This window comes from Maniola hyperantus, chromosome 11, assembly GCF_902806685.2.
Source record: "Maniola hyperantus chromosome 11, iAphHyp1.2, whole genome shotgun sequence".
NCBI lineage: Eukaryota > Metazoa > Arthropoda > Insecta > Lepidoptera > Nymphalidae > Maniola > Maniola hyperantus.
In genome coordinates, this window is record NC_048546.1 from 3044482 (window position 1) to 3071463 (window position 26982).

General features: G+C 38.0%; 1 protein-coding gene across 2 annotated transcripts in view; it reads right to left on the reverse strand.

The window, feature by feature from the left end:
• Positions 1 to 26982, reverse strand: part of Sb (serine proteinase stubble) — a 154281-nt gene that overhangs the window by 42988 nt on the left and 84311 nt on the right. The window contains exon 3 of one of the 2 annotated variants that reach the window (XM_069501930.1): positions 14506 to 14586. In XM_069501930.1, coding sequence (XP_069358031.1) covers positions 14506 to 14586 — 81 coding nt within the window. Of the gene's footprint in view, positions 1 to 14490; positions 14587 to 26982 lie in introns of both variants that reach the window. The other variant, XM_034973072.2, reaches the window with a different exon arrangement.

A 26982-nucleotide genomic window follows, 5' to 3' on the forward strand; every position in this document is an offset into this window, starting at 1 on the left:
GCCATTTTAGTTTAGTTTAGAGATTGTGTACAACGGAATTAGCCACATTATTTACCATTAGGTTAATGTTATGTATATTCTTGGCGATTTAATACATAAATTTTTATTGCAGCTAACCAACGACATATTATCTTTATTTTATTTATTGATTTTTAAAATGAATTAATTTTGTGTAAATATGCCTAATACATTTCTCAGAGTTAATTTTTCGGGCTAGGTATGAAATCCTTGTATCAGCATATTTATTCATCACGACTTTTGCCAGCTCAATTTTATGATTTACAGTATTATCTGTATCGTGAACATCAATATTTGGAAATAAATTTTTATCAAGCAAAGAATGAAGGCCTTTTCTTACTACGAATTCCGTGGTAAATTTGGGGTTCAACTTTTTGCCCACGTCAATGCCCTGTCTTATAATTTTCTCACACAGCCGGCATAACATTATTACACTTGGTGACGCATACTTTAAAAAACCTTTGGTTTTGTGATAAATCAGGCTTTTATCATCACATGGCCCAAATAGACCTTTGAGGCAATCGTCACATTTAATTTTTTTGGATAAAGAGTACACTACAAACCCAGAGATATACTCAACTACCTTTTCGCCAAATGGGGAGAGATACATTTGACATTCCAAATCCAAATCAGCAGCGTCTTCAGAATATTCTGCATTACATTCTATATCTGAATCATTTATATTCTTACGAGAAGCTGTAAAATTAATTTTGTCAGCTGGAGAACATGTTAAAATACTTATATCTTCTAATTGTATGCAATTGGTTCCCGTTCCAGTTACTGTTAATTCGTTGTGGATTAAAAGTTTTTTGTAAATCGACTCAAACTGCCGCGCTGTCGGATTGTCCGAAGAACCACCATGACTCCGAATTTTTGAAAAAAGAATTTCTATGTGGTCCTGGCAAATTTTGTGTAATGGTAAGTAACTCAGTCTACATCCAACTAGAGTCGGGCAAGGATTCAACACCAAGTCTTTGAATAGGGATTTAGCACGTGAAATCACAGAAATCGACCAGTTTTATTACAAGTATAGGTAGCGAAAAAATTGTGGTAATTAATAATAACTATTCTTTACTTGACTTGAAGACGGTAATTTAGTCGTTAATAATAAAGAAAATGTTTTCATCGATATCGATAATCGAACCGCAATCACTATCACATGATTCTTAAAAATCGAACCTTATGTCCTATGCAATTGAATCTAATACTGAAAAATTTTGTAAAAATAACACTATAGTCTCGTGGGGAGTGCGGCATACTATAGACGGAGAGCCAGGGCCCAAAATACTGTTTGAATTTACTAAGGCTAATTTTTTTATAGTTCATTAGAATGGTTGCGTACACAAACATACTGCGGTCAGTCAAGTGAACCTGAGAACAGTGACTCAGGTGCGCTATCAAAGGTGTCGTACCTGCGAGGTAATAAAATGAATTTACTAAGGCTGAAAATTGTTATATAACTTGTATATTGCATATAAATAAAAGTTGTAATGGTTAGTCAGCAGAATATGGGGACAGAGCTGGTCAGTATGCGCAAAAAATTAGCCTTAGTAAATTCAAACAGTTTTTTGGGCGCTGGCTCTCCGTCTTTAGTATACCGCACTTCCCACGAGACTAGTGTTATTTTTACTACTACGTAATTTCATGCTGTTCACGCGTATTCAAATTTTAACCTAATTTGTATATATCGAGGGTTGCAATTGTTTAGAAAAAACAAAATATAGTCTCGTGAGAAGTGTGACTCGCTTCTACCGAATTATTACGTACTCAATTACTGAATCGGTAAAGTTCTCGATTGTTATTTTATTATAATAATTTATGTAATTTAATTTATAGAAAGCGTTTATTACACCAAAAATACTTACTTATGAAATGAAATTCCATCTTTTTGTAAATTTGATGTGTTTGATTTGTTCTTGCACTCACTAACGGCACAAACAGGCATTTTTCACCCAGCGTGTAAGACGTCGTCACACATCGAAAACGATTCTGACAATGACAAAATCGATTCCGCAAACAGTGTTTATAAACGCAGTGGATTAAAAATCCATTACTATTGACAGAGGGGAATAATCAGGCGAGGCGCGTCCTTAGGTTAGATCGTCCAAGCACGCAACGGATCGCACCCACGCGCGCCCGTTTTTAAAATTGTTCAGAAATTTCCTCGAAGTGCAGGTAAAACACTACAAAAATTATAAACTCTGATCATTCTAAACGACTTTCATTTCCTATTCTTCTTACTCGCACCACTCGCACAACTATCTATGCCAAACACTCCAAAACATTTATTCAAACATGATTATTCCTATCAAAAGCTCGCCTAACACCCTGACTTTGTGTACATCAATTATCCGTGACCACCCGTCCATTTTGCCCCGTTTCACCTTAATGAACGAAACAATTGAGCAAGACTTTGGGTCTAATGAGAGAGAGAGTATAACAAGACTGATAGTACCTACCTGAAAATCAAGAGTCTATAGAAATAGATAATAGCCGAAATTCAAGAGAAGTATCTTTTGCTCGCTCCCCAGCTCTCCATACAAATGAAGTTTAAATCACATTTGAACAGCATACTAATCTAAATATATAAAAGGAAAAGGTGACTGACTGGCTGACTGATCTATCAACGTACAGCTCAAACTACTGGACGGATCAGGCTGAAATTTGGCATGCAGATAGCTATTATAACGTAGGCATCCGCTAAGAAAGGATTTTTGAAAATTCAACCCCTAAGGGGGTGAAATAGGGATTTGAAATTTGTATAGTCCACGCGGACGAAGTCGCGAGCATAAGCTAGTTTAATTTAATTTTGTAGATACGTGATAGACTATGGCCAAACCCTTCTCATTCTGAGAGGAGACCCGTGCTCAGTAGTGAACCGGCCATGGCTTGTTGATAATGCTGAGGATGAATTTAATATATAGGTATAGTTATCTAAATATATAAAAGTAAAGGTGACTGACTGACTGATCTATCAACGCACAGCTCAAACTACTGGACGGATCGGGCTTTAATTCGGCATGCAGATAGCTGTTATGACGTAGGCATCCGCTAAGAAAGGATTTTTGAAAATTCAACCCCTAAGGGGGTGAAATTTGTGTAGTCCACGCGGACGAAATCGCGAGCATGAGCTAGTATCATATAATTGACGTCCCCTAAATTACAGCACAAAAAGTTATGAAATCCTTTCATAAGAACAACTTTTACAACGAGAAAAGTTTCCGAATTAAACCTGCTATAATTAAAGCGTCATTGTAGGGATCCGTACCCGAAAGGTGCTAACGAGACCCTATTACTAAGCCTTCGCTGTCCGTCCGTCCGTCTGTCTGTCTGTCAGAGGGCTGCATCTTATGAATCGTAATAGCTAGAGAGTTGAAATTTTCAGAGTGTTATTTCTATTGCCGCTTTTACAACAAATATATAAAAAAATTAAAATGGCGGCTATGTATAAAAAAAAATTAAAAGTAGGTAGGTACGATAGAGCGGAACCCTTTGTTTGCTATAGTTCAACTTGCACTTCACTGTTTTTTTCTCAAGTAGCCGAAAATTGTACTAAATAAATAATTCTGACAACACCTTTTCGGAATGAAATTTATCATAAATTAATTGGACGGCTTAGTGAAAAAAGTTTTTTTAAACTCTCGGTAAGTCAATTACTGAATCCCTTCGTAACACAAGGGACAAAAAATGTTTTTTTTTTTTTATGATTTTGACAAGTTACTCTTTTTATTACTTGGTCAGTTATAACCCGTGGTTATAACTCTTGGCGTGCTTTGCACTCAATTTGAACGTCTTTCCGTAACTTAAGGACAAGACAGATTTTTAATGATTTAAATAAGCCACTCTCGACTTGTTACTTGCCCACGCGGGCATGATTTGTATAGTAGTTAGATAAAGCTAGCTTTAAGCTTTATTGTAGCACATTAAAAAATTTAAAAAAAAAATCGTTAGGAGTACATAATAATTATCCTATTCCTTATATCCGCACATATCCGCAGGAGAATCAAGGTCACTGACACAGCCCAATCTATTAGCAAGCTGAAGTGGCAGTGGGCAGGTCATGCTTGTCGTCGGGGCGATAGCCTATGGAGACGAAGAATCTTAGATTGGAGACAGCGTGCAATAGTGTGGGTGCCTTGCAGCACGATGAACCGACGAAGAGAGTAAGTAGCGTTAGTGGCTGTATGCGAAAGGTTGAGGAACGGGTAGGTCTATATCCATGGATAACATCCATGTCCAACTGTGGACCACATCCTGTATGTCCACAGAATGATGGTCATGATAATAGATGATGATATCAAAAATTAAAAAAGTTGTAATAAGTACACCTAAATAAGTGTTTTCGATTTTGAGGTTGAAAAATTACCACCTGAAATAAATAGTGTAATTTCTTTTTAGTTTAATAAATAGACAACATATTTATCTTCTAAAATTACAAAAAATATACAATTAAATTACTATGTCAAAAATTCTTAAAACTAAAACAAAAATATATTATATAAGACTAAAATAAATTAAATTAAACCTAAAACCTCATCAAAACCACCGCAGCGAGGCATACATTTAAATTAAAATAAATAAATAAATAAAAATTGAAAAATTGTTAATGAAGAATAATAGGTTGGTCGATTTCGCCGTTAATATAAAATTATGAACCCTTTTATAATTACTATACTGTCAGTTCGACTACAGACAGTACAAATATAATTATAGGTCTTTGGCCTACAGCGAGAGGTACAATGGGCGACTTTTACTTTTTTCACTATTCACGCCCTGCCAAGGTCATGAAAGTGAATTTATTTACCGGTAACCTATATTTGTCGGTACGAAAGTACCGGTTTCACTTTCATACAAATTACAGTGAGATGAGATTTTAAACGATTGACGTCTGCCCCTTAGGGTTGGACGACCATTATTTTTACACGACTGCGGCGAAGCTCAAGGGAGGGTTATTTATTGACTTGTATTTATTTATGTAGGTATGTCTGTTTAACTTTGTAATTACTCGACGGCTCAACCGATTTTGATAACTAATACGTCATTAGATTCGTCTTAATGGCGCAAGTGTTATCTACTTACTGAATGAAATAAACGTTATGCTGTCTATTAGATCGAGCAGTCAAACAGATAAAAATAATATTCTACTAGTGCTACACAGACTCTTTAGGGTCATGTAGAGGAGGTTATAACGAGAGATATGGATAGCAGTGGGTAACCATTGTATTGTAAACCTAAGTGCTCCATACTAAGGTGTAAACAGAACGCTAGCAAAAACTTAGCGTTCTTGTTATGCTACCTAAACACAATACAATACCAATAACCATTTGCCTCATTTTGTAGTTTTAGTGATTTAGTATTTTTTTAAACCCGCAATGTATATCGTGCAAAACTCGGGCCATTGCCCCACGACGTGGCATAGACTCCGAGTGGCCTATTTACGCAACGTTCGTTGACCTCTAGCGTCAGTCAGATGTTTTATTTGCAATACATCGTGATCTTTTACAAAATATGGGTTTTAAAAAAAAAATCGCGTTTTTTTTGTGGTATCATATCAGTAATCATCAGTAGGTACTATCACCTGTCTTCGTTTTTGCCAGCAGCGTTCTGGTTACACCCTGTATAATCACAATATGGTGTTACAATACCTACTACCAACAATATACATTAAACATGTTTATTTTTTAAGTAAAAACTATATAAGTGAAATTTCTTTTTAGTTAAAAAAGTGAGTATGTCGTTAAACTTTAATAAAAGTCAAAATAACTTGATTTTTACGATGTGTAAATTTTCTTAAGTAGGACACCATTTTACTGCGTATGATACATAGATAATATAATATGATTAATTGGTCGTTAAATTTTTAAAGAAAATTTAATAAATTTACTACAAATGAGCATGGTTTAAATATTTACATAACTTGATTCAACAAACTAGATTAAGTGAACTCGAATCAACCGATCGTCAGTTTTTGAAGATACATTGCCGTAAGTTAAATGACACCAGGTTTCGAAGCTGTAGAAGGTTGTAAAGTCCTTAGATAGTTAAAGCTTAAGTCACAAGATTCAGCCAACGATCGATAGAGGTGGTGCATAATGTGTGAATATCGCATCACGAAACTAGGTTAAGTGGACAGTGGATCGACCGATCGTCAGTTTATAAAGATACATTGCTGTAATTTAAATGACACCAAGTTTGGAAGCTGTAGAAGGCTGTAAAGTTCTTAGATAGTTAAAGATTATGTCACCCTAGTAGATTCACCCAACGATCGATGGAGCGGGTACATAATGTGTGAAAATCGCATCACCGAAGTAGGTTAAGTGGACAGCAGATCGACCGATCGTCAGTTTATAAAAGATACATTGCCGTAAGTTATATGACACCAAGTTTGGAAGCTCTAGAAGGTTGTAAAGTCCTTAGATAGTTAAAGCTTATGTCACCCTAGTACATTCAGCCAACGATCGATGGAGCTGGTGCATAATGTGTGAATATCGCATCACCAAACTAGGCTAAGTGGACAGCGGATCGACCGATCGTCAGTTTATAAACATACATTGCCCAGTGAAACCTGGACGTAGGTTCCAAGGGCCAAGTTTGGATATGGAGAGAATGGAAGTGGCACGCGTGAGAATCGGGTCACGTACGAGTTACTATTTGCACACGTCTGATAAACTGTGGTTTATGGTCTTTATCAATGAGTTAATATTACTGTATTTAACAAAAACCTATATAACTGTAGAGTATATCCACAGTGGACCTATTTAGTCCAAGAAGGAAAGCATCAGGCACCAAAAAGCTCCCCAAAGTAATGATTACTTAAGAAGAAGTTTGGTAGCTTGAAACCTTTTTTTTATTAGAAAATCCAACACCTATTTTTACTATATAAGGTTTAGAATTATTGTTACATTAGAAAAATAGAAAGAAAGAAAGAAAAGACGTTTATTTACCAAACTGTGGCACACATCACATCTTAGAACTAGAGTTGGTTATTCCGGCGCTTCTTCCACCTGAGCATAAGCCCAACGCGATTTTAAATTGAACCCCTAAGGGAGTAAAATAGGGGTTTGAAATTTGTGTAGCTAGTTTACAATTATATAAATTAAAAAAAAAACATACAGTCGAATTGAGAACCTCCTCCTTTTTTGAAGTCGGTTAAAAAGTATGATTGACGACATTATACGTCATTTAGGTTGAGTTCATTTTGCGGAAAATTTGCTGCTCTAGTAAATGACAACTCCATGGCTATATCATATAAAAAGGTTTCCCTAAGGGCCTTGGGATGTCAAAAAGTTTCACCGAGGTATCCGTGTCTCGAGTCCGATGTGTTTACTCTGAGATACGAGAAACGTGTTTACGAATATGTTTGGAAAATCGCTGTTTGCTCTTTCTTAGGAAATAGGCCGCAAATGTTTTATTAACGACTCGGAACAGTCACTGCGCAGCGCAATACGGTATTTGACTATGTCAATAATAAAATTATTTCTCAGTGATTATTAAATAGACCGTCTTCTAAAATACGTAAAATCCACGTCCTTTGTTAGTGCAGTGTAATAACCATTTTAAATTATCGATTAAACTAAAAAAGTACGTCAGCAAGTCGCAGTCGCGAGCATAAGCTAGTGAAAAAATAAATTATCCCCTGGTCATCCAAAAACTTGAAAATTCGCAAGTAACGAAAGCTATTAGATAGACCCTTGAAAGGGTTGGGTAGGTACCTACCTCACACAAACTATAACGAGTGAACGACAAAACTTGCGAAGTATAGCGCGGACAATAAGCTAGGACAAGAAAATAGATTAGGAAATTGCTATCTAGTTTTTATTTTGGAACTTTTATCTGGTATAAGTCCCGCAAATTGCTAATGCGCGTGGCCGCCATTTGAGTGACGTCAGCACTAGACAGAAGTTTCGAGCTGATGGTATATATTTTTTACTTAAATATACGTCAAATGACATCAAAATGACGTCATTTCGATTTTAATGAGACATGGTTCCAGCGCAATTGCAATTTGCGGGACTTATACGTTGGATTTGTCTTTTCATTCAAAAAGTCTATACCTATCTAGTTTATGTATAGTACGCGACAGGTCGAGATGGTGATTGTGGTAGGAACGCCCCGCCTCTTACCCCGATTGCCATCTCAACCTGTCGCGTACTTACATGACTTGACTAATCTGTTAGCACTAAGCTCAAAAATAACGGCGTGAATTTTATTTAAATTTTCACAATTTAGGTGGTTTTAATTTGGTGATCTCTATAAGAATGTTCCTCATCATCATGATCAACCCATCACCGGCTCACTACAGAGCACAGGTCTCTTCTCAGAGTGAGAAGGGTTTTGACCATAGTCTACCCCGCTGGCCAAGTGCGGATTGGCAGACTTCACACACCTTTGAAAACATTATGGAGAACTCTTAGGCATGCAGGTTTCCTCACGATGTTTTCATTCACCGTTAAAGCAAATGATATTTTAATTACTTAAAAACGCACATAACTCCGAAAAGTTAGAGGTGCGTGCCCGAGATCGAACCCCCGACCTCCGATTGGAAGGCGGACGTCCTAACCACTAGGCTACCACAGCTTTTTTTTTTTACTAATATGATTATTGCAATTAATTTCATATCATCATGATCATACCTACCTATACGTACCTTCTGCGATTCTACGTTCTCTTTAAATTAATTTAACGTATTTAATGAATAAAACCAGTGGGAACTGATATAAGAAACGATGACACAATGACAAGCATTGCTGCATTACAGATTAACGAATTCAATAACGCCGATAATCTTCGTAAGTGGCGTTTAATCAGTGAAAGTGCGTGTCTAGTGCATAAAGTCAACACTGTTGTGTACGGAGCGGGTAAGGTATTTATTGTCGGCCATCGAAAGTGATTTTTGACACGCTTTCCGATGGCCGACGACACACGCAATTTTGTGTAAAAGTTGGAAATAGGTTTTTTTTTACGGTTCCGTAGCTCAAAAGGAAAAAAGGAACCCTTATCACTTTGTTGTCTGTCCGTCTGTCTGTCGTGTCTGTCTAGAAAACCTATAGGGTACTTCCTCATGAAATTTGGCAGGTAGGTAGGTCTTATAGCAGACATAAGGGGAAAAACCAACTGACCTAACATGCTTATATTGCGTTAGAAAAATATAAGAGTAGCCTGAAACTTAATATAGTTGATGTTAGGACTTAGGAGTATTATATCCTTATGTTGACACTTGCCTGAAGATGGATAACACTATTACAAGAGTAATAATGTTTGTTTTGGCTCTGTTTTTACTACTCATAATAATATTATTATTTATCTAGTGTCTTCTAATTTGATACCTACTAATATTATAAATTCGAAAGTGTGTCTGCCTGCTAGCTTTTCACGGCCTATCCGTTTAACCGATTTTGATGAAACTCGGTACAGAGTTAGCTTACATCCCGGGGAAGGACATAGGCTACTTTTTATCCCGGAAAATTAAAGAGTTCCTACGGGATTTTTAAAAACCTAAATCTACGCGGACGAAGTCGCGGGCATCATCTAGTATTTTATAAAGCCCAGTGGGCATATTATTAGATGGAAAAGTTGTATTAATTAATAATTGCTATAATCTCAATTATTGTTATGCTTGCGCTCTTCAATGTAAAATGCCGTCTTTTCACTTTACGATTTTCCGAACTTTTCTTACAAATTTAACTGAACACGACACAACAGCATTATTATCACCCAAAAAACCACTGTGCCAGATTCTTTTTTCCACGCAAATGCAAACTGTGGAAATAACTCCCTTCGGCGTTGTTCCCATTACATTACAACATGGGGTTATTCAAGGGAGCGGACCAACAAATTCCTGAAAGGCCGGCAACGCATTGGTGGTTTCACTGGTAATGCGAATGTTCATGGGCGGCGGTAATCACTTAACATCAGGCGACCCGCCTGCTCATTTGCTTGCATTTGCATTTTTATTAAAAAAAATACAAATCTCTAAAAATTTTAACGGTGAATACAAGTAAGTTAACATTATTTTAAATGTGAAAAACCCTTTCCTTTCCACCCTTTTTAATCCATGAAAGCCACACCCAACCTAAGCAACAGTTGATCTTAAATTTAACTTACTCGCCAAGTGTTAAAGGGCCATCAAAATCTTTAAAGCTTCCACTAGCTCGCTTCAAGTCATAAACAACTTGAATATAATCCCATTTTATCGCCCAAGTCGGATATGGTACGAGATCGCCTTCAGAATAGAGTTAACAAACATTTAACATTCTAAAGTCTTGAGATCGATTCCCGGTAGAGTCAGATTGGATAACTATTGGACAGCACTTTACATAGCCTCAGGTACTTATAGGCGTACCTTTATGTTGAGTGTCGCTTCTTTACATAGTAGGTACAACCTGTCGGAAATATCTGCGAACCTGGCTTAGTGACGTCATGCAACGCACTCGCGTTGGCACCGGTACTGGATAGGCGAAAATGGGCGAGCTGCGGGGAAGCGCATTCCAGCGAGGTGCTCAGATATTTCCGACGTGTTTTAATAGTTAGTATTCTTTGATAGTACAAGTAGGTACTCGGTAATCGATAAAAAGTACCTAACACAAAAAAAAAAAACTCATGCATCCAAAGCACAAACATGCAACATTACGCAAGTGAGAGTTGCAAGTTGCAACTACAAGATCAGGTTGTAATAAAGTTAAGTAATAAAACAGAAAGAAAAGTGCATCTGCACAGTAGGTATTGAAGTGCAGCGTGGAATTAAATAACCAAGTATTAAATCGTCTGCGCTACCACGGACGATACTCTTCCCGCGCTCGCGTTGGTGCGGGCTGGTCCGCATCCGTCCGCAATATTACACACCGTGGGAAGCCGGTATTAGACAGTTTTTAGGGTTCCGTACCTCAAAAGGAAAAACGGAACCCTTATAGGATCACTTTGTTGTCTGTCTGTCTGTCAAGAAACCTACAGGGTACTTCCCGTTGCCCTAGAATCATGAAATTTGGCAGGTAGGTAGATCTTATAGCTGACATTTAGGCAAAAATCTGAAAACCGTGAATTTAGGGTTAGATCACACAAAAAAATTAAATTGTGGTTATGAACTAATAATTAGTATATTCAACTTTCGAAGTGAATGACTATATTATCAAGTGGGGTATCATATGAAAGGTCTTCACCTGTATATTCTAAAACAGATTTTTATTTATTTTTATGCATCATAGTTTTTGAATTATCGTGCAAAATGTCGAAAAATACGACTATGTAGTACGGAACCCTCATTGCGTGAGCCTGACTCGCACTTGGCCGGTTTTTTTTTTTTAAAACTGCCGTTTACGTAATAATGACCGTCAAAGTTTTTAGAAACTAGCATGACTACAGAACCCTAGCTTATTCATATTCTGACAAGCATTTTAGATATTATTTAAAGTTTAAACCCAAAAACAAAAACGTACTTACTTTTTAAATAAGGTATTATAAAAGCTAAAAAGCTGTGATAGCCTAGTGGTTAGGACATCCGCCTTCTAATCAGAGGTCGGGGGTTCGATCCCGGGCACGCACCTCTAACTTTTCGGAGTTATGTGCGTTTTAATTAATTAAATATCACTTGCTTTAACGGTGAAGGAAAACATCGTGAGGAAACCTGCATGCCTGAGAGTTCTCCATAATGTTCTCAAAGGTGTGTGAAGTCTACCAATCCGCACATGGCCAGCGTGGTAGACTATGGCCAAAAAACCTTCTTACTCTGAGAGGAGACCCGTGTTCTGTAGTGAGCCAGCGATGGGTTGATGATGATGATGATTATAAAAGCAATCAGTTCATACGCCTCACGCGTGGTCGTGAATACGAAATAGAAACAAAAAATACGAGCGTATTCTTCCTACACGGTACATGGAGTCAGATAAATCCCAAAACAGTGTTCACTTTCGCTTCGAATAAGCATCACATAAAGAGTACACTAAAGACATGTCGCGCGACATAAAAGTTGTACACAACTTTGTGTCGCGCGACATATTATACCTCATTTAACTTTAGACTGACATCATCATGATCACAGATCAACCCATCGCCGGCTCATTATTGAGCACAGATCACCTCTCAGAATGAGAAGAGTTTGGCCACCACGCTGGCCAAGCGCGGATTGGTAGACTTCACATACCTCTGAGAACATTATCGAGAACTCTCAGTCTTCGTCACGATATTTTACTTCACCGTCAAAAGCAAGTGACACTTAATTATTTAAAACGCACATAGCCCCGAAAAGTTAGAGGACCGGGATCATCACCACTTAGACTGACATGCCTACCGAACAATCAACAAATATTTATCTTAAATATATAAAAGGAAAAGGTGACTGATTGACTGACTGACTGATCTATCAACGCACAGCTCAAACTGCTGGACTGATCGGGCTGAAATTTGGCATGCAGATAGCTGTTATGACGTAGGCATCCGCTAAGAAAGGATTTTTGAAAATTCAACCCCTAAGCGGGTGAAATAGGGGTTTGAAATTTGTATAGTCCACGCGGACGAAGTCGCGAGCATAAGCTAGTTACAAATATTTATCCAGTATATCGGTCTAATATTCAATTGGGATTTTCTATTTATAACGTTAAGCTCAAGCATAGGACAATTATGTGACATAAAAAGTTCCATGTGAGATCTTGAAAAAGTTATTAAAAACCTAATGCCGCGACTTCATCCGCGTAGACGAAATCGCGGGAACCATCTATAGGACGCCGTGCAACGGGGAATAGCAACGTGAAATGTCGCAAGTCTGAGAAGGTTTCCCTATGAATAATTTCGTCAATCATTCATCTCGCGACGAGCCGTGTCGTGTCAAAGTTACACTTTCGCTCGCATCAAATCAAATCACATTATGTATGTCTCAGTACCACTGAAATGGACCTATACGCAAGTACGCTGGAAGAGGGACGCTTTACAAATAGACAGTTATCTTTAGTGACAATTCGAAGCGCACCACCGAGCGTACCGAAAATTAAAATTGACACTTTGTGTCAAATTTTACTGGTGGGAGGCTTCGGCCGTGGCTAGTTACAGTTACCACCCTACCGGCAAATCCGTACCGCCAGGTGAGATTGCAGTCAAGGGCTAACTTGTATCTGTTTTTTTTTAAATGGTATTCCGTGGTTTTGACACTATATTGACAGAGGTCTTATCACTAACATTTAGTTCCGAGTACGCTCTATGACGCTAACTGCTGCTATCAACACCAAAATGGCGTAAATCAAGTTACTTCAAAAACAGGTTTTCGCAGGTCCAGCGTACTTGTAATAGTAGAAGTCAGTGATCGGTCCATACTCGCAAGTCGCATCAGATGTTATTACAGATAAACACGTCCCAAATGTAATAGATCATAGTATTGTATAGTTTTATTTTTACATCACTATGTTGCTTTGATATTTGTATTGCAAACTTTCAGAAACAACTTATTATGGTGGCACTTTAGCACAGTTGAGTTTAATTTGATGCCTATACATTTTCAAAATATTCTTTATTCAAAAAGCCTTTTATGATTTTTTTAGTTTTTAAAAGGTGTTGTTTAATAAGTTGTATAGGCACATTAAAAGATAAAGTAGTGCATTTGTCTTCACATTAGAGGTGCGTGTTCGGGATCGAACCAGCGATCCTCCGAATAGGAGGTTGACGTCTAGGCTATACTATAACCACTAGCCTATCACCGCTCAAATGAGAAAGAAACGAGTTAACACGCACAAAAATCGCTTATCTCAAACCGCTCTTCGGGCAAGAAGAAGCGACACAGTGTCGTGCTGTGCAGTTGTATCTCTCGAAAGGGAAAGGAAGAAGTGCGCAAGAATGCTTACCTACTGTAAAATATCTCCCTTTTGTCACACATCTCGTATAATGTAAGCGTAGACGCGCTTAATATAAGCTCGTAGGTATATTATGCGCGAGCTGTTTCTTTGTCGGTCTCCATATTGCTACTGACTGACCCACAGGTTCGAAACACGCCCGTAACAAGCGCGTGCAAGTTTTAAGGTGGAGACCTTTTGATTTGATTAAATAAAGTACCAGGAGAGCATAGTAACACAAGAGACAACTACCGAGTAGTGAAGCGAGACAGTAAAATGTCACTCTGCCGAGACAGTGCTGTGGCTGAGAAATTGCGACGAAATTGCACTCGTTAAAGTGTTTATAGTGTTTATACCAACCGAGTACTCGGCCGAGGACACTGACTCGCCACTGTACTCGTTAGGTGTAATCGTACCATCACAGTTGAGGCTAGGTTCAAAATTTCTATAGTGCCTGAGCCTAACGTCTTTCCTCCTATGCTTTACTGGCAATTTATTCGTGTAAGCTACTGTTCGATTTATGAAAGCGCGAAACAACGCGCAAATACGCTAATATGAAACCGTTCTCAATTCCCTTGGGCACAAAGAAGAGACACAGTGTTGTGCGCTGTGCGGTTGCGTCTCTCGAAAGGGAAAGAAAGTAGTGCGCAAGAATGCTTACTGTAAAATAGCTCACCGGAGCCGGCCCGGGGCGCGGCGCGGGCGGCACTCAGCGCGAGCAGCGCCAGCGCCCACCACCATGACATCACAACCACACCTGGAACAAGAAACACGAGACAAATTAATAGTGTCCAACTTAAAGGTCGATTTCAGGCCGAAGCTAAAGGGTTACCAAGGGGAACCATGTCTCATTAACATCGAAATAACGTCATTTTGACGTCAGCCGAAAAAAATATATACCATCAGTTCGGAACTTCAGTCTACTGTTGACGTACGTCGCACTGATGAGTTATATACAAATAACTCCCCTGATGTATAAAAACCGGCCAAGTGCGAGTCAGGCTCGCGCAATGAGGGTTCCGTACTACAGTCGTATTTTTTCGACATTTTGCACGATAATTCAAAAACTATGATCCATAAAAATAAATAAAAATCTGTTTTAGAATCTACAGGTGAAGACCTTTCATATGATACCCCACTTGATATAGTCACTCACTTCGAAAGTTGAAAATACTAATTATTAGTTCATGACCACAATTTATTTATTTTTGTGTGATCTAAGCCTAAATTCACGGTTTTCAGATTTTTCCCCAAATGTCAGGTATAAGGTCTACCTACCTGCCAAATTTCATGATTCTAGGTCAACGGGAAGTACCCTGTAGGTTTCTTGACAGACAGACAGACAGACAGACAACAAAGTGATCCTATAAGGGTTCCGTTTTTCCTTTTGAGGTACGGAACCCTGAAAATGACAACGTCAGAATTCCACCGAATTAAAAATCAGAGAATACTTACTATGTTTCTTCTATATGAAGTTTGCTTGTTAAGCTTTAACCAAGCTTTAACCTATCTGAGACTGAGACTAGTTGTCAGTCAAACCGCGATCACTCCTTCAACCATTGACCATTACAAATTTATTCCTCATTCAAGTGTTGCAAGGTTGGCCCAGTTTTAAATTACAGCCGGCCTATTAGTACACCGATAAGCGTAACTAGAAAGCACCTGTATACGTCCGACACGACGTACTAACTCTGATAAGGGATTTATTTCTCATAACTGGGACGTCGACGATAAACTAGGTGAAAATGTGTTGTTGCATTGATGATTAGAGAACTGCTTGTACCTTATTTGTACCTAGTTTGTAGTTTCGCAGTTTGTATTATTTCTTAGTAGGTCGTCATCATCGTCATGATCAACCACTATTGAGCACGGGTCTCCTGTCAGTATGAGGAGGTTTAAGCCATAGTCTGCCACGCTAGTCCAGTGCGCATTGGCAGACTTCACACACCTTTGAGAATATTATGGAGATCACTCAGGCACTCAAGTTTCCTCACGATGTTTTCCTTCACCGTTGTAACAAGTGATATTTTATTTCTTAAGACGTATATAAATCAGTGAGCAAAGTTGCATGCCCTCAGAATCGAAGCCTGGACCACCGAATAGGAGGCCGACGTCTTAACTACGGAACTATTATTAAATTATTTGAAATACTTACGGTATCTGACAACTCGTCAAATCAGTAACTTTTTATCAAACATCAAAACGCGCACTTAGTATGCGATATTCTATGGAATTACTGAAAACCACAAAGCAAAATAAGAAGAAGATTCTATGAAATACTGGAATGTGACGTCACATCATAATGACGTACTTTTCTAGTTTAATCGATAATTTAATATGGTTATTACACTTTAAACTAACAAAGAACGTGAATTTTACGTATTTTGGAAGACCTTCTGTTTAATAATCACCGAGAAATAATTTATTATTGATGTACCTAGGCAAATACCCAATTGTAATGTTCCATTCAATTTAGCGATTGACTCATTATACTTCAGTGTACGGTACAGAAATAATTTTAGTTTAAAGAATAAACGTAAAATATTTAAAGGTATAAAATAAAATTTATATAAAATTTAAGTGAAATAGCACCTCTATAATAATTCAAATAAAATGTTATAAAATCTACTTTCTTCATGCACCGTCGGCTTAACCAACCGGCGTGATATAAAAACACAAAGGAAAATAATTCTCATATAAAATCCCGCAAAGGAAAACTTAAGCAGGAATTAAATCACATTTTCCTTTGTGTGAGAGTTTTTAAACTATTCTTCCACTGCCACGATTGAAAATGACATTTCCGCTAAGTGCTAGAGAAACTTATGTTAGGTACTAAAAGTTTCTTGGCAGTAAATCTGTACATATTTTTCATTTCACTTATTCTAAACAAATTCCAGTGGGGCGATTTCGTAAAACCTGCATCAATCATTATTACAATCTCAATTGTTGTGATTGGCTGAATTTATGGCATTCTTGTTGTAACAATGCATTGTAGCCAATAGTGAGTGAGCGTCAACCAATCAGAGGTGATTGCGATCGTGACATTGTAGCTGTCATTCTACCGCAATCGCGCAGCTTTTCTTAATCCTATGCTCCAAGTAGCACTGGTAAAAACTGCATAAAAAATTATGTCGATATTCTTGCGGAAACCATACACAAACAACTGAAAGGTATTCACACATTACACAGATACGACGCCACCGCAGGAACATGACTCACATTTCCATACTTTACTGTGAGTCAGAGCAGAGTCAGCGACGAGTCTGTGTAATGTGCGAAGACTTTAAATTAACTGAAGTAATTAAAACGAAACTTTTAGATTCGAAAGCTTTGACACGCAACCACTGACTAAGAGCTAGCGCGCACCACGGTAAATTTCCGTGCGTCTTTTTTCCGCAAAATCGGTGAAACATAGCAGCGCGCGCACTGCGGACTTAATTCTGCACCGCATTTTGATACATAATTTACGGATTTTAAAACGCACCGCAATTCACCGCACCGCGGTGCGCGCTAGCTCTAAAGGTAGAAAATATACTAATAAACAAATTCACTCCACTCATGCTCCATCATAATGTTATGACAAAAAGGAAAATAATTTTCATATGAAATCCCGCATAGGAAAATTCAAAGCAGGAACTGTAGGGGACAGAATGAAATGACATTTTCCTTTGTGTGAGAGTTTCCGAAGTCTATTCTTCCGCCGCGCCGCGGTCGCGATTGAAAACGACATTTCCACAAAGTGCTAGAAAATTGTTTGTTGCTAAATTATTACCTTTCGTACAAATATTATTTGACAGTTAAAATCCTCAAAAAGTGAGTGGTGGAGATCATTGCTTACATTAAAGATTGTGAATGAACCGTCACACCTAATGACGATAGTAGTAGGTAAAATATAAAATAAACGAATCAAATTATACTTTGTAGTTTGCTAATTTACCAAAACAATATTTTTTATATAATTGCATCGTCACTTACCATCAGGTGAGACTGCAGTCAAGGGCTAACTTGTATCTGAATTAAAAAAAAATATATACGAGGCTTACATTATGACTATTTAAAAGAACATAAAATGTACTTACTTACTTAGTAAAATATTACAAGTAGGTATTATGAGCTTTACTGTTTAAACGAGCTAAAAAATAATTAAGTGGGCATTTCTAGCGCGAAAGCCTGTTGAAATATTACTTTTTTGCACGAAGTCATTTCCTTTTGACCTTTGTACACTTATAAATATTTATCATAAAGGTCTCAACACATTTGCAGCGCAACAATACGCAAAGAGACACAGCATGGCATGACATCACAAAATACAATGTATAGTAAGTACAAGGAACAGTGAAGTACAATGGCAATAGCGAGCGCTCGCTTCGCAGTGTTAACAGTTTCTTGTAGGAATATACTTAGTACTCTGTAGAAAAAATTTCGGTAGCGCAATTGAGGATTTATGGCGAGAGATTGAGGATCTATGTAGTAGATTCGTTGTTCGTTGTAAGATACTTTGTTGTAGTGTGTGAGTTCGCGTACCAACACACAATCGAGACCTCAAGGCCCTAAGCCAAGAAGGCAGGCCTTTGCCGACAACGGCTTAAAGAACGTTACCGGGGAAGCGTTCTTCCCCGCACCACACCCGGGCAACGAGGCTATGCCTCGAGGTCCCTTCCCCCGTCTTGATCTAATCTAAGTCAAACGGAGAACACCCTGCTGCTGAGTTCAAGTAGCGTCATCTAGTATCTCTATGTAGATACCACCATAAACTCGTTAAAGTCAAGAATTCTTCAAGCATCATCCAAGGCATAAAAATTAGTAAAGGGAAAGTGTTCTTCCCCAGGCAAGGAGGCTACGCCACGAGGTCCGTACCCCCATTTTGGCTGAGGCCAAATCGAGTGTACTTGTTTGGCCTGAGGTCAGCCAAAATGGGGATGCTTGACTCCTGTACTGGTGTACCAAAACCTTTACAAAATTATGTAAATGGTAAATCAAGCCGCAGCCATCAATTTGGCTGCTCACGCAATTTGTATCAACACATTTGCATTAAAATTGCAGAGCATGTTAATAGTTACATATCTATGTTTCCGTAATATGTAAAAGGTAAGTAAAATTAATTATTCAGTTACATATTGTAGAGACGCGTTTAGGCGTGTATTTCTCCGCAAGAGTTAGATAGAACTGTGAACTCGGAACTCTAGTGATAACGACTAAAAGTGTTTATTAATCAAGCCATTTTTTGGCTCTTTTTTAGTATTCACATGGTGGAAAAAGAACGATGTTATGTCAAATTGAGGCAGCCTAACGTGTAAGGGCTATGGCAGTTTTATTTGTTTAACTAGCTGATGCCCGCGACTTCGTACGCGTGGATTTACGTTTTTCAAAACACCGCGGGAGGTCTTTGATTTTCCGGGACTTAAAGTAGCCTATGTGTTAATTAATCCAGGGTATAATCTATCTCTATTCTAAATTTCAGTCCAATCCGTCTAGTAGTTTTTGCGTGATTGAGTTACAAAAGTTCAAACATCCACACTTTCACATTTATAATAATATTATTAGGATTAATAGGATTAAATCCTACCCTGTTATCGGTTTCTACACGGCATCGACCATCGTATTGGAATCCAAGATCGCTAATCGGCACAGTTTTACCAGTACAATACTAGTCATGGCCCAATTCTACCCTTTGAGTCTAGGCCAGCATTGTCATTGCAGACAGATCTTCTTTATCATCATCATCACGAATACATTACTACTCCCTTGCGTCTCGTAGTCGGGTAGAAATCCAAATCTACTAAACACGAAAGGAAAACGCACCTTTCATACATTGTTAAGATGCCAGGTAAAACTACGAGCAACGGAACAAGCGAAACTTTTCTCCTAAAAACTTAAGTTACGAACCATTGTCACAATCTTTGCTTTTCCAACTTAGTTATTCGTTGAAGAAGCAAAAGAATTGTCTTACTTTTAACAATGTAACTTTAAATGGTTTTTGAAGTATTACTTAGATCAAAGTTTCCAGTTTAATTGCTTTAGCACTAATTGCTAAGTAGACGAGACATAAACTGTAGATTAAGGCAAAAAACGGTTACATAATAGGTAGTGGATTAGTATAGCTTTAGCCTAAAAATTCTGTGGGTATATTAACTAAGTAAAACTCTTTATTACACACAAATAATACATTTCAAGTATATTAATACTTGAAATAACATTAAAAAATACACAATAGGTATTTGAAAATTATGGTGTAAAGTATCACTTGGTGATCCAGGCAACCGATTAAATTGTATGAAAAGAGGTTGCTGCAAGATGAAACGAAAGGCTTTGCGTCATCATTCCTTATACGCATGGCTAGGGTCAGGAATACTCTTCCGAGATCAGTGTTTCCTGCCAATTATAAAAACAAGAGTGAATAGGCATCTTCTTGACAAATGCGTCCCATCTTAGGGCACATCGTCACTTGCCATCAGGTGTAATGTAATGAATAAAAAAAATAAAAACAACTACTCGAGAAATAAGTCAATATCAAAGCTTATTGGAGAGAGTAGATCCCTTGACTACTCCAATAAAGCTGAAGTGTTAGAAAACACGAGCGCTCGCCTTATCCAATAAAGAAAATTCTATTTTCCCTTACTCATACGTGTATAGTTGGAAGTGTTAAAGCTAAGATTGCTATTTGGTCCGGAAAATATAAGAGAAGAAAATCTTTGGTAAAAGAATAACAAAATATTTACGTTTTCTACAAAGTTGTTTTGATACCTATCCTTTAGGCATCATCATCATCAACTAACGGGGTTCTACTTTCTAACCGACTACGGCAAAGCCAAAAGGAATTATAAAATTAAGTTTATTCTATGTAGGACAACATAATAATACCCTTATGCTACGTCTGTGGACTGTGATTCTTTTTTAAAAAATAAAATAAATGAGGTCAAACAGCTCTTCAGAGCTCAGAGAGGGAGAGCAAACTCTGGTAGAGTTACAGACGTAAGTAGACTCTTTATATCGTCGGTCCATCAGGGTGCAGGGCGACCCACAATACGCTTTACGCACAGATCACCACAGACGCCTAATAGCCGGACACTCCCGATCGTCAAGCTAAGGCAGTGGCTTAGCATAAAAGCCAGCCCTTTCGGTACCCTCATTCCGCACATTGTTTTGATTACGTGACTTTTGAGTCCACCAATCACAACAAAGCATTCTCCCCTGTTACCCGCGAACATTTTACGATTTGTTTTCATGCAAAACCTAGTATATGCGTACTCTTGAGATTGAATTCTCTGTGACTTGCTTATACGCGCTCTTCACTCTAGGAATTTTCAGCTCCGATGGCCATCGCCTCTACGACAGGCATGACCCTGCCCAGTGCCCACTGCCACTTCAGCTTGCTATTGCTAATGGTTGGGGCTATGTCAGTGACCTTGATGCTCCTATGGATCTCCTCATTTCGGATCTTTTCCCTCAGGAAAACTCCTAACATAGCCCTCCCTCTCCATAGCTAGCTAAACGACATTGAAATTGTGGACGAAACCGTTTGTCAGCATACCATTACAAAGAAGTATTTCGGGTATTTTACGCCAACAAATTGCGAAGCGCCCCTTATTTATTACGCACAGTAAAGAAATCACAGCAAAAGTGTTCGCCGAGTCAAATATCAAAGGGCATTCTGAGGCAGAGCCTTTTCTTTTATCCCTTTTGTAAATAACGAAATAGGGGCACATTATCCCGGTTTCCCTTAGGGCGCAGAATGTTTTAACCATGCTTTAGTCCGTGACAACGTCCGTGAATGTTGGGGACAATATGCAGAGAAATTTTCAGCTTTAATAAAATAACGAAGGTCTAGCACGCGCTGGCTCTTAGTACATTATTGAAGGGCCTACGCTCCAAGGCGCAAGGGCCCGAACTTGCCGCTATCACTAAAAGCGAAAGTGAACCTATTCTGTGCGAACGTGAAAACGGTTATCAACTTATTAACTCGAAAGTAAATTATCGTAAACGCGATTCTCTAAATAGTTCCGATTAACTAGATAGTAGGTATGTATATACTTAATAATTTTACTATAAGTAGCTGTATAGATTAGAAAATTGCTACTTTCATAATACATGAAGCAAATTTATACGAATACATAATATATAAATAGAATAGAATAGTACTTATATATGAATACGTCAAGCGCTTACGAGTACGAAGAAGCCAATATCAGAACTCTATGATTGTTACTTATCATTTTTAAGGTACCGTACCTCAAAAGGAAAAACGGAACATTTATAGGAACACTTTGTTGTCTATCTGTCTGTGTGTCTGTCTATTTGTCTGTCTGTCTGTCAAGAAACCTACAGGGTACTTCCCGTTGACCTAGAATCATAAAATTTGGCAAGTAGGTAGGTCTTATAGCAGACATAAGGGGAAAAATGTGAAGCGCCTCAAAGGTGTGTGAAGTCTGCTTATCCACACTTATGATTATGGCCAAAACTTTTTACGTTCTGAGAGTAGTGTGGAGACCCGTGTTCAATAGTAGGCCAGGAATTTGATGATGATGATGAGTGCAAGTAGGGTTGCCAGGCGTCCGGATAAAGCCGGACATAGGTAGGCTTTTTGATTGCGTGTCCGGCCAAAAGAAACGGTGTCCGACTTGTCCGGTTTTTGTTAGGCTTTTTAAATTTCGCAAACGAGCGTGACCGAGCGCAGGCGAGTCGACTGTCGGTCGCTCCCGCTGGCGGCAATGCCGCCTGACAACAAGATTTATGACAATAATAAAAAAAGTCTGATTTTGCATAAAATTTTTTTGTCGTACCTATTAATACTAAGACACAAAATCCTCAATAATGTAGGGTGTCCGGCCTTTCTACCCAAATGTCCGGCCAAACTGGCTGGTCTGTCCGGCTGTTAGGTTTGGCGACCTGGCAACCCTAAGTGCAAGTATTTAAACTGTTCCCTTTATGTACTTATCCCATTTATCAATCATTCGCAAAGGAAGCGGCTTAATATTAACTGTAATCAGTACAAACATAGTAAGTAATTGCATATATAAGTGCGTGCTTTATCAATTATCTAGAAAGTTGGAATGCGCGTCAGTCATAGCAAAGTTCTAAACTCCTTATACGGAACACTTGATATATCTATCGCCGAGCTTGATTTGTCAACAAGTCATAATTGCTATAACTTATACAATTTACAACTATATTTGTAAGGGAAAATCATAATTGAAGTATTGACATATTAGTTTGATTTATATCGTAGGTAGGTAGGTAGCTTTTGCCAGCTACTTTTTCCGCGTGGATTTAGGGTTTTTAGGGTTTCGTACGTCAAAAGGAAAAACAGAACCCTTGTAGAATCACTTTGTTGTGTGTCGGTCTGTCAAGAAACCTATAGGGTACTTCCTGTTGACCTAGACTCATGTTTGATATGTAGGTCTTATAGCATACGTAGGAGAAAAAATCCGAAAACCGTGAATTTCTGGTAACAAAATTAAAATGTTGACCATGAACAAATAATTAGTACTTTCAACTTTCAAAGTAAGATTACTATACCAAGTGGGGTATCATATTATGGAAGAGCTTCACCTGTACATTCTAAAACAGATTTTCACATATTTTTATGCATAATAGTTTTTAATTTATCGTGCAAAATGTCAAAAAAATACAACTGTAGTACGGAACCCTCGATGCACGAGTCTGACTCGCACTTGACCGGTTTTCAAATATCTCATAGGAGCTGTATGGTTTTCCGTAATAAAAAGTAGCCTATGTCCTTGAGATGCAAGCTATCGCTGTTAAAGGTAACAGACAGACAGACACACTTTCGCATTTATAATATTAGTATGGATACTATGAATAAGTTTGGTTTGTTTTTCAAGTTCAGTCAACGCACGTTTTACCGAACGCATGTCGAAGGCATTGCGATGATACACCGGCGCACGCAAACTGCATTGCGTGCGCGTGTGTACCACATTTAAATCGCGTTTTAATTGCGTCTGACGCACTTCAACTGCACGTGAAAATGTTGCCGTTAGCAAAGGCACTAAATTCAAGTACATCTTTACATAGTATAAAATAAAGTCGCTTCCCGCTGTCTGTATGTATGAACGTGTAGATCTTTTAAACTACGCAACGAGTTTTAATGCGGTTTTCATCAATAGATAGAGTGATTCAAGAGGAAGGTTTATAGCTATAGTTTAATTCTCAAAAAATTAGAGATCTCTAGAGAAATTGAAATAATGTGAATTAGGTCGGAAAAAAATCCTCTCATTTGAGAGTTTTCGAGGCAATGACACCTCAATGACACCGCATTAGTATCTACATTGCACCCATGCGAAGCCGGGGCGGTTCGCTAGTATTATTTATTGCAAAAAATATGCGTTATTTAAATGAAAAAAATTGGTCAAGTGCGAGTCCGTTCCATCGTGCAATAAATGAAACAAATATTTTTAAATTTTATACCGGCCATTTTTACATCTCGTACTGAGAGGAGACCCGTGCTTTATTCGTGGATGGCTTGGTCATGATGATGATGATGATCTACTAGGAGAAAATAAACTTATTTACACAAACTATTCTATATATTCTATAGACTAAGATAAGTCAATGGACCGATTCTAAGGTATAAGTTACGTGTATAAGTTTAGGTTAATATAATATTACCTTATTAGCCTCTCTATATGTTAGATTGTAATGATAGTAAAATACTGTTGTCAGTACTTTACGATTTAAAAAAAACACAAACTATTCTAAATGTATACGTTTATATTGTATACCTACTCTTAGTAGGTATTTATTGCGTGTACACTCGAGCTCAGAGAAAGGTAATCAAACTGGAAGAACCGCTTCACAAATGGACGATAACAATTACAAATCCGAGTGGAAATACTGGAACAATAAAAATGGGACGTTGAGATCTCAGCTCTATTTCTAATTACACTTGTTTGATACGCTAGTTTCCATAAACGGATAACCCGTGCGTGTAAAAGTGCACAGTTGAGTAGGTTTCTTAAAAACCTTTTTTTTTTAATAATACTAAGCCTCAGACAAGGAATCAAGGTGGACGGACTTGTAAGACGCGACCTGAAAGGAACAAAACAAGGCAAATCATAATTACGAATGAAAGGTGTACATATGATACGACTGTTACAGCCGATCACACAGCAATGCACCATAAATGGCTTTCAGTTTGTACACAACTTCAACACTAGCTAGGCTAGGTATTGAAGTCGGTTTTTTTTTTGTAAAAAAAATTTATTTCACAATTTTTAGTGACCCCCATGGTATTGAAATATGCTATGCCTGGTTAAAAATCTACTGTTTACACTGATCGTTTACGCGATTACACTGATCGCGAGCAATTTACTCTTATCCGTTGAGGAGTTCCATTATCTATCTTCGAAGATGTTCATCAGATCTTCACCAACCATATGGGATATATATATATGGGACCAACTTTGAAGTATACCCTTTCAAACAAAAAAAGAATTTTCAAAATCGGTCCAGGCGTCTTCGAGTAATCGGGGAACATACATAAAAAATAAAAATAAAAAAGATTCCGACGAATTGAGAACCTCCTCCTTTTTTGAAGTCGGTTAAAAATATAAGTAAGCGTCAGATTAAAAATCTTCATCTATTGGAGTTCGATTAAAAATTAGGTGGTAAAAGTAAAACCGTACATCTACCTGACCATACGCAATAAATTTTATGAGAAATACACTATCAATTGATCACTCAGGTCATACAACCCGTACATAATAATTATAAGTGCAATACAACGTATAGTACGCGACAGGTCGAGATGGCATTCGGAGTAATGAGGCGGGGGCACGCCCCGAACACCCGCACATCACCCGCGCTATCCCGCACCGGGTTAGCGCGGAGGTTGTGCGGGTGCGCGGGGCGTCCCCACCCCGATTGCCATGTCGACCTGTCGCGTACTATAACAGTATCCCATACTGGAATTTACTCATATCTTAACTGCCTTGTCGATAAAATAAAACTTTATAAGGTCTCGCATAAAAATAAAAGGCTCAGTAATTTCAACCAACGCAATCATCAGGTACTTGCCACGCCCATACAATGTATACAGTAACCAATATGCACGGGTAATCTTGTAAGTAGAATGAAACTAAAGGTAGGTAATAAAAACGTTTAAAAATATAACCCTTTTGACCATAAACGTTTTACGCAAGTATGGTATACAGTTATATTTGAAAGAAAAAAAAAACATTCTTTTTGTCTTTTTTTAATCGATTTAAACAAAACAAGGTCGAAATTGATAGTTAATCAATGTATCTAACCGAATTAATTTTAATTTTTAGTGTACAAACACGGTTACGTATTAAAGTCGGTATTTTTAGGGCTCCGTACCTCAAAAGGAAAAACGGAACCCTTATAGGATTACTTTGTTGTCTGTCTGTCTGTCTGTCCGTCTGTCTGTCAAGAAACCTACAGGGTACTTCCCGCTGACCTAGAATCATGAAATTTGGCAGGTAGGTAGATCTTATAGCTGACATTTGGGGAAAAATCTGAAAACCGTGAATTTAGGGTTAGATCACACAAAAAAAAAATTAAATTGTGGTCATGAACTAATAATTAGTATTTTCAACTTTCGAAGTGAGTGACACAGATTTTTATTTATTTTTATGCACCATAGTTTTTGAATTATCGTGCAAAATGTCGAAAAAATACGACTGTAGTACGGAATCCTCATTGCGCGAGCCTGACTCGCACTTGACCGGTTTTTTTTTTTTTTTTTTTTTTTTTTTTTTTTTTTTTTTTTTTTTTTTTCACTCTTTCTCTTCTATCTGCGATCAGTCCCTGGACTATAAACAGATTGGAGGTTCGTAAATGTTCACAGTTTAGGCTTTGCACATCCAGCGATGTGACATCCCTTCTTCAATATGAATTATTATGCTATATTATGCTGGCCAAACTTGTCCTCTTAAGGCGGAACGTGCTGTTACTGGCATCCAGAAGTTGGACTGCCAGGCTGTTTTTATGACGCTCAAGTCTTTGTTTGTAGGCCTCAAGTGACCTGTCTATTTCCTCCTTTACCGTGGGGATTTCTGTGTATTCGTGCACTTCGGAGTTTTTTGTGAACCACGGTGCGTTGCATATGACCTTTAAAACATTGTTCTGGAAGCGCTGGAGTATCTCAATATTTGAGTGGCTAGCTGAACCCCAG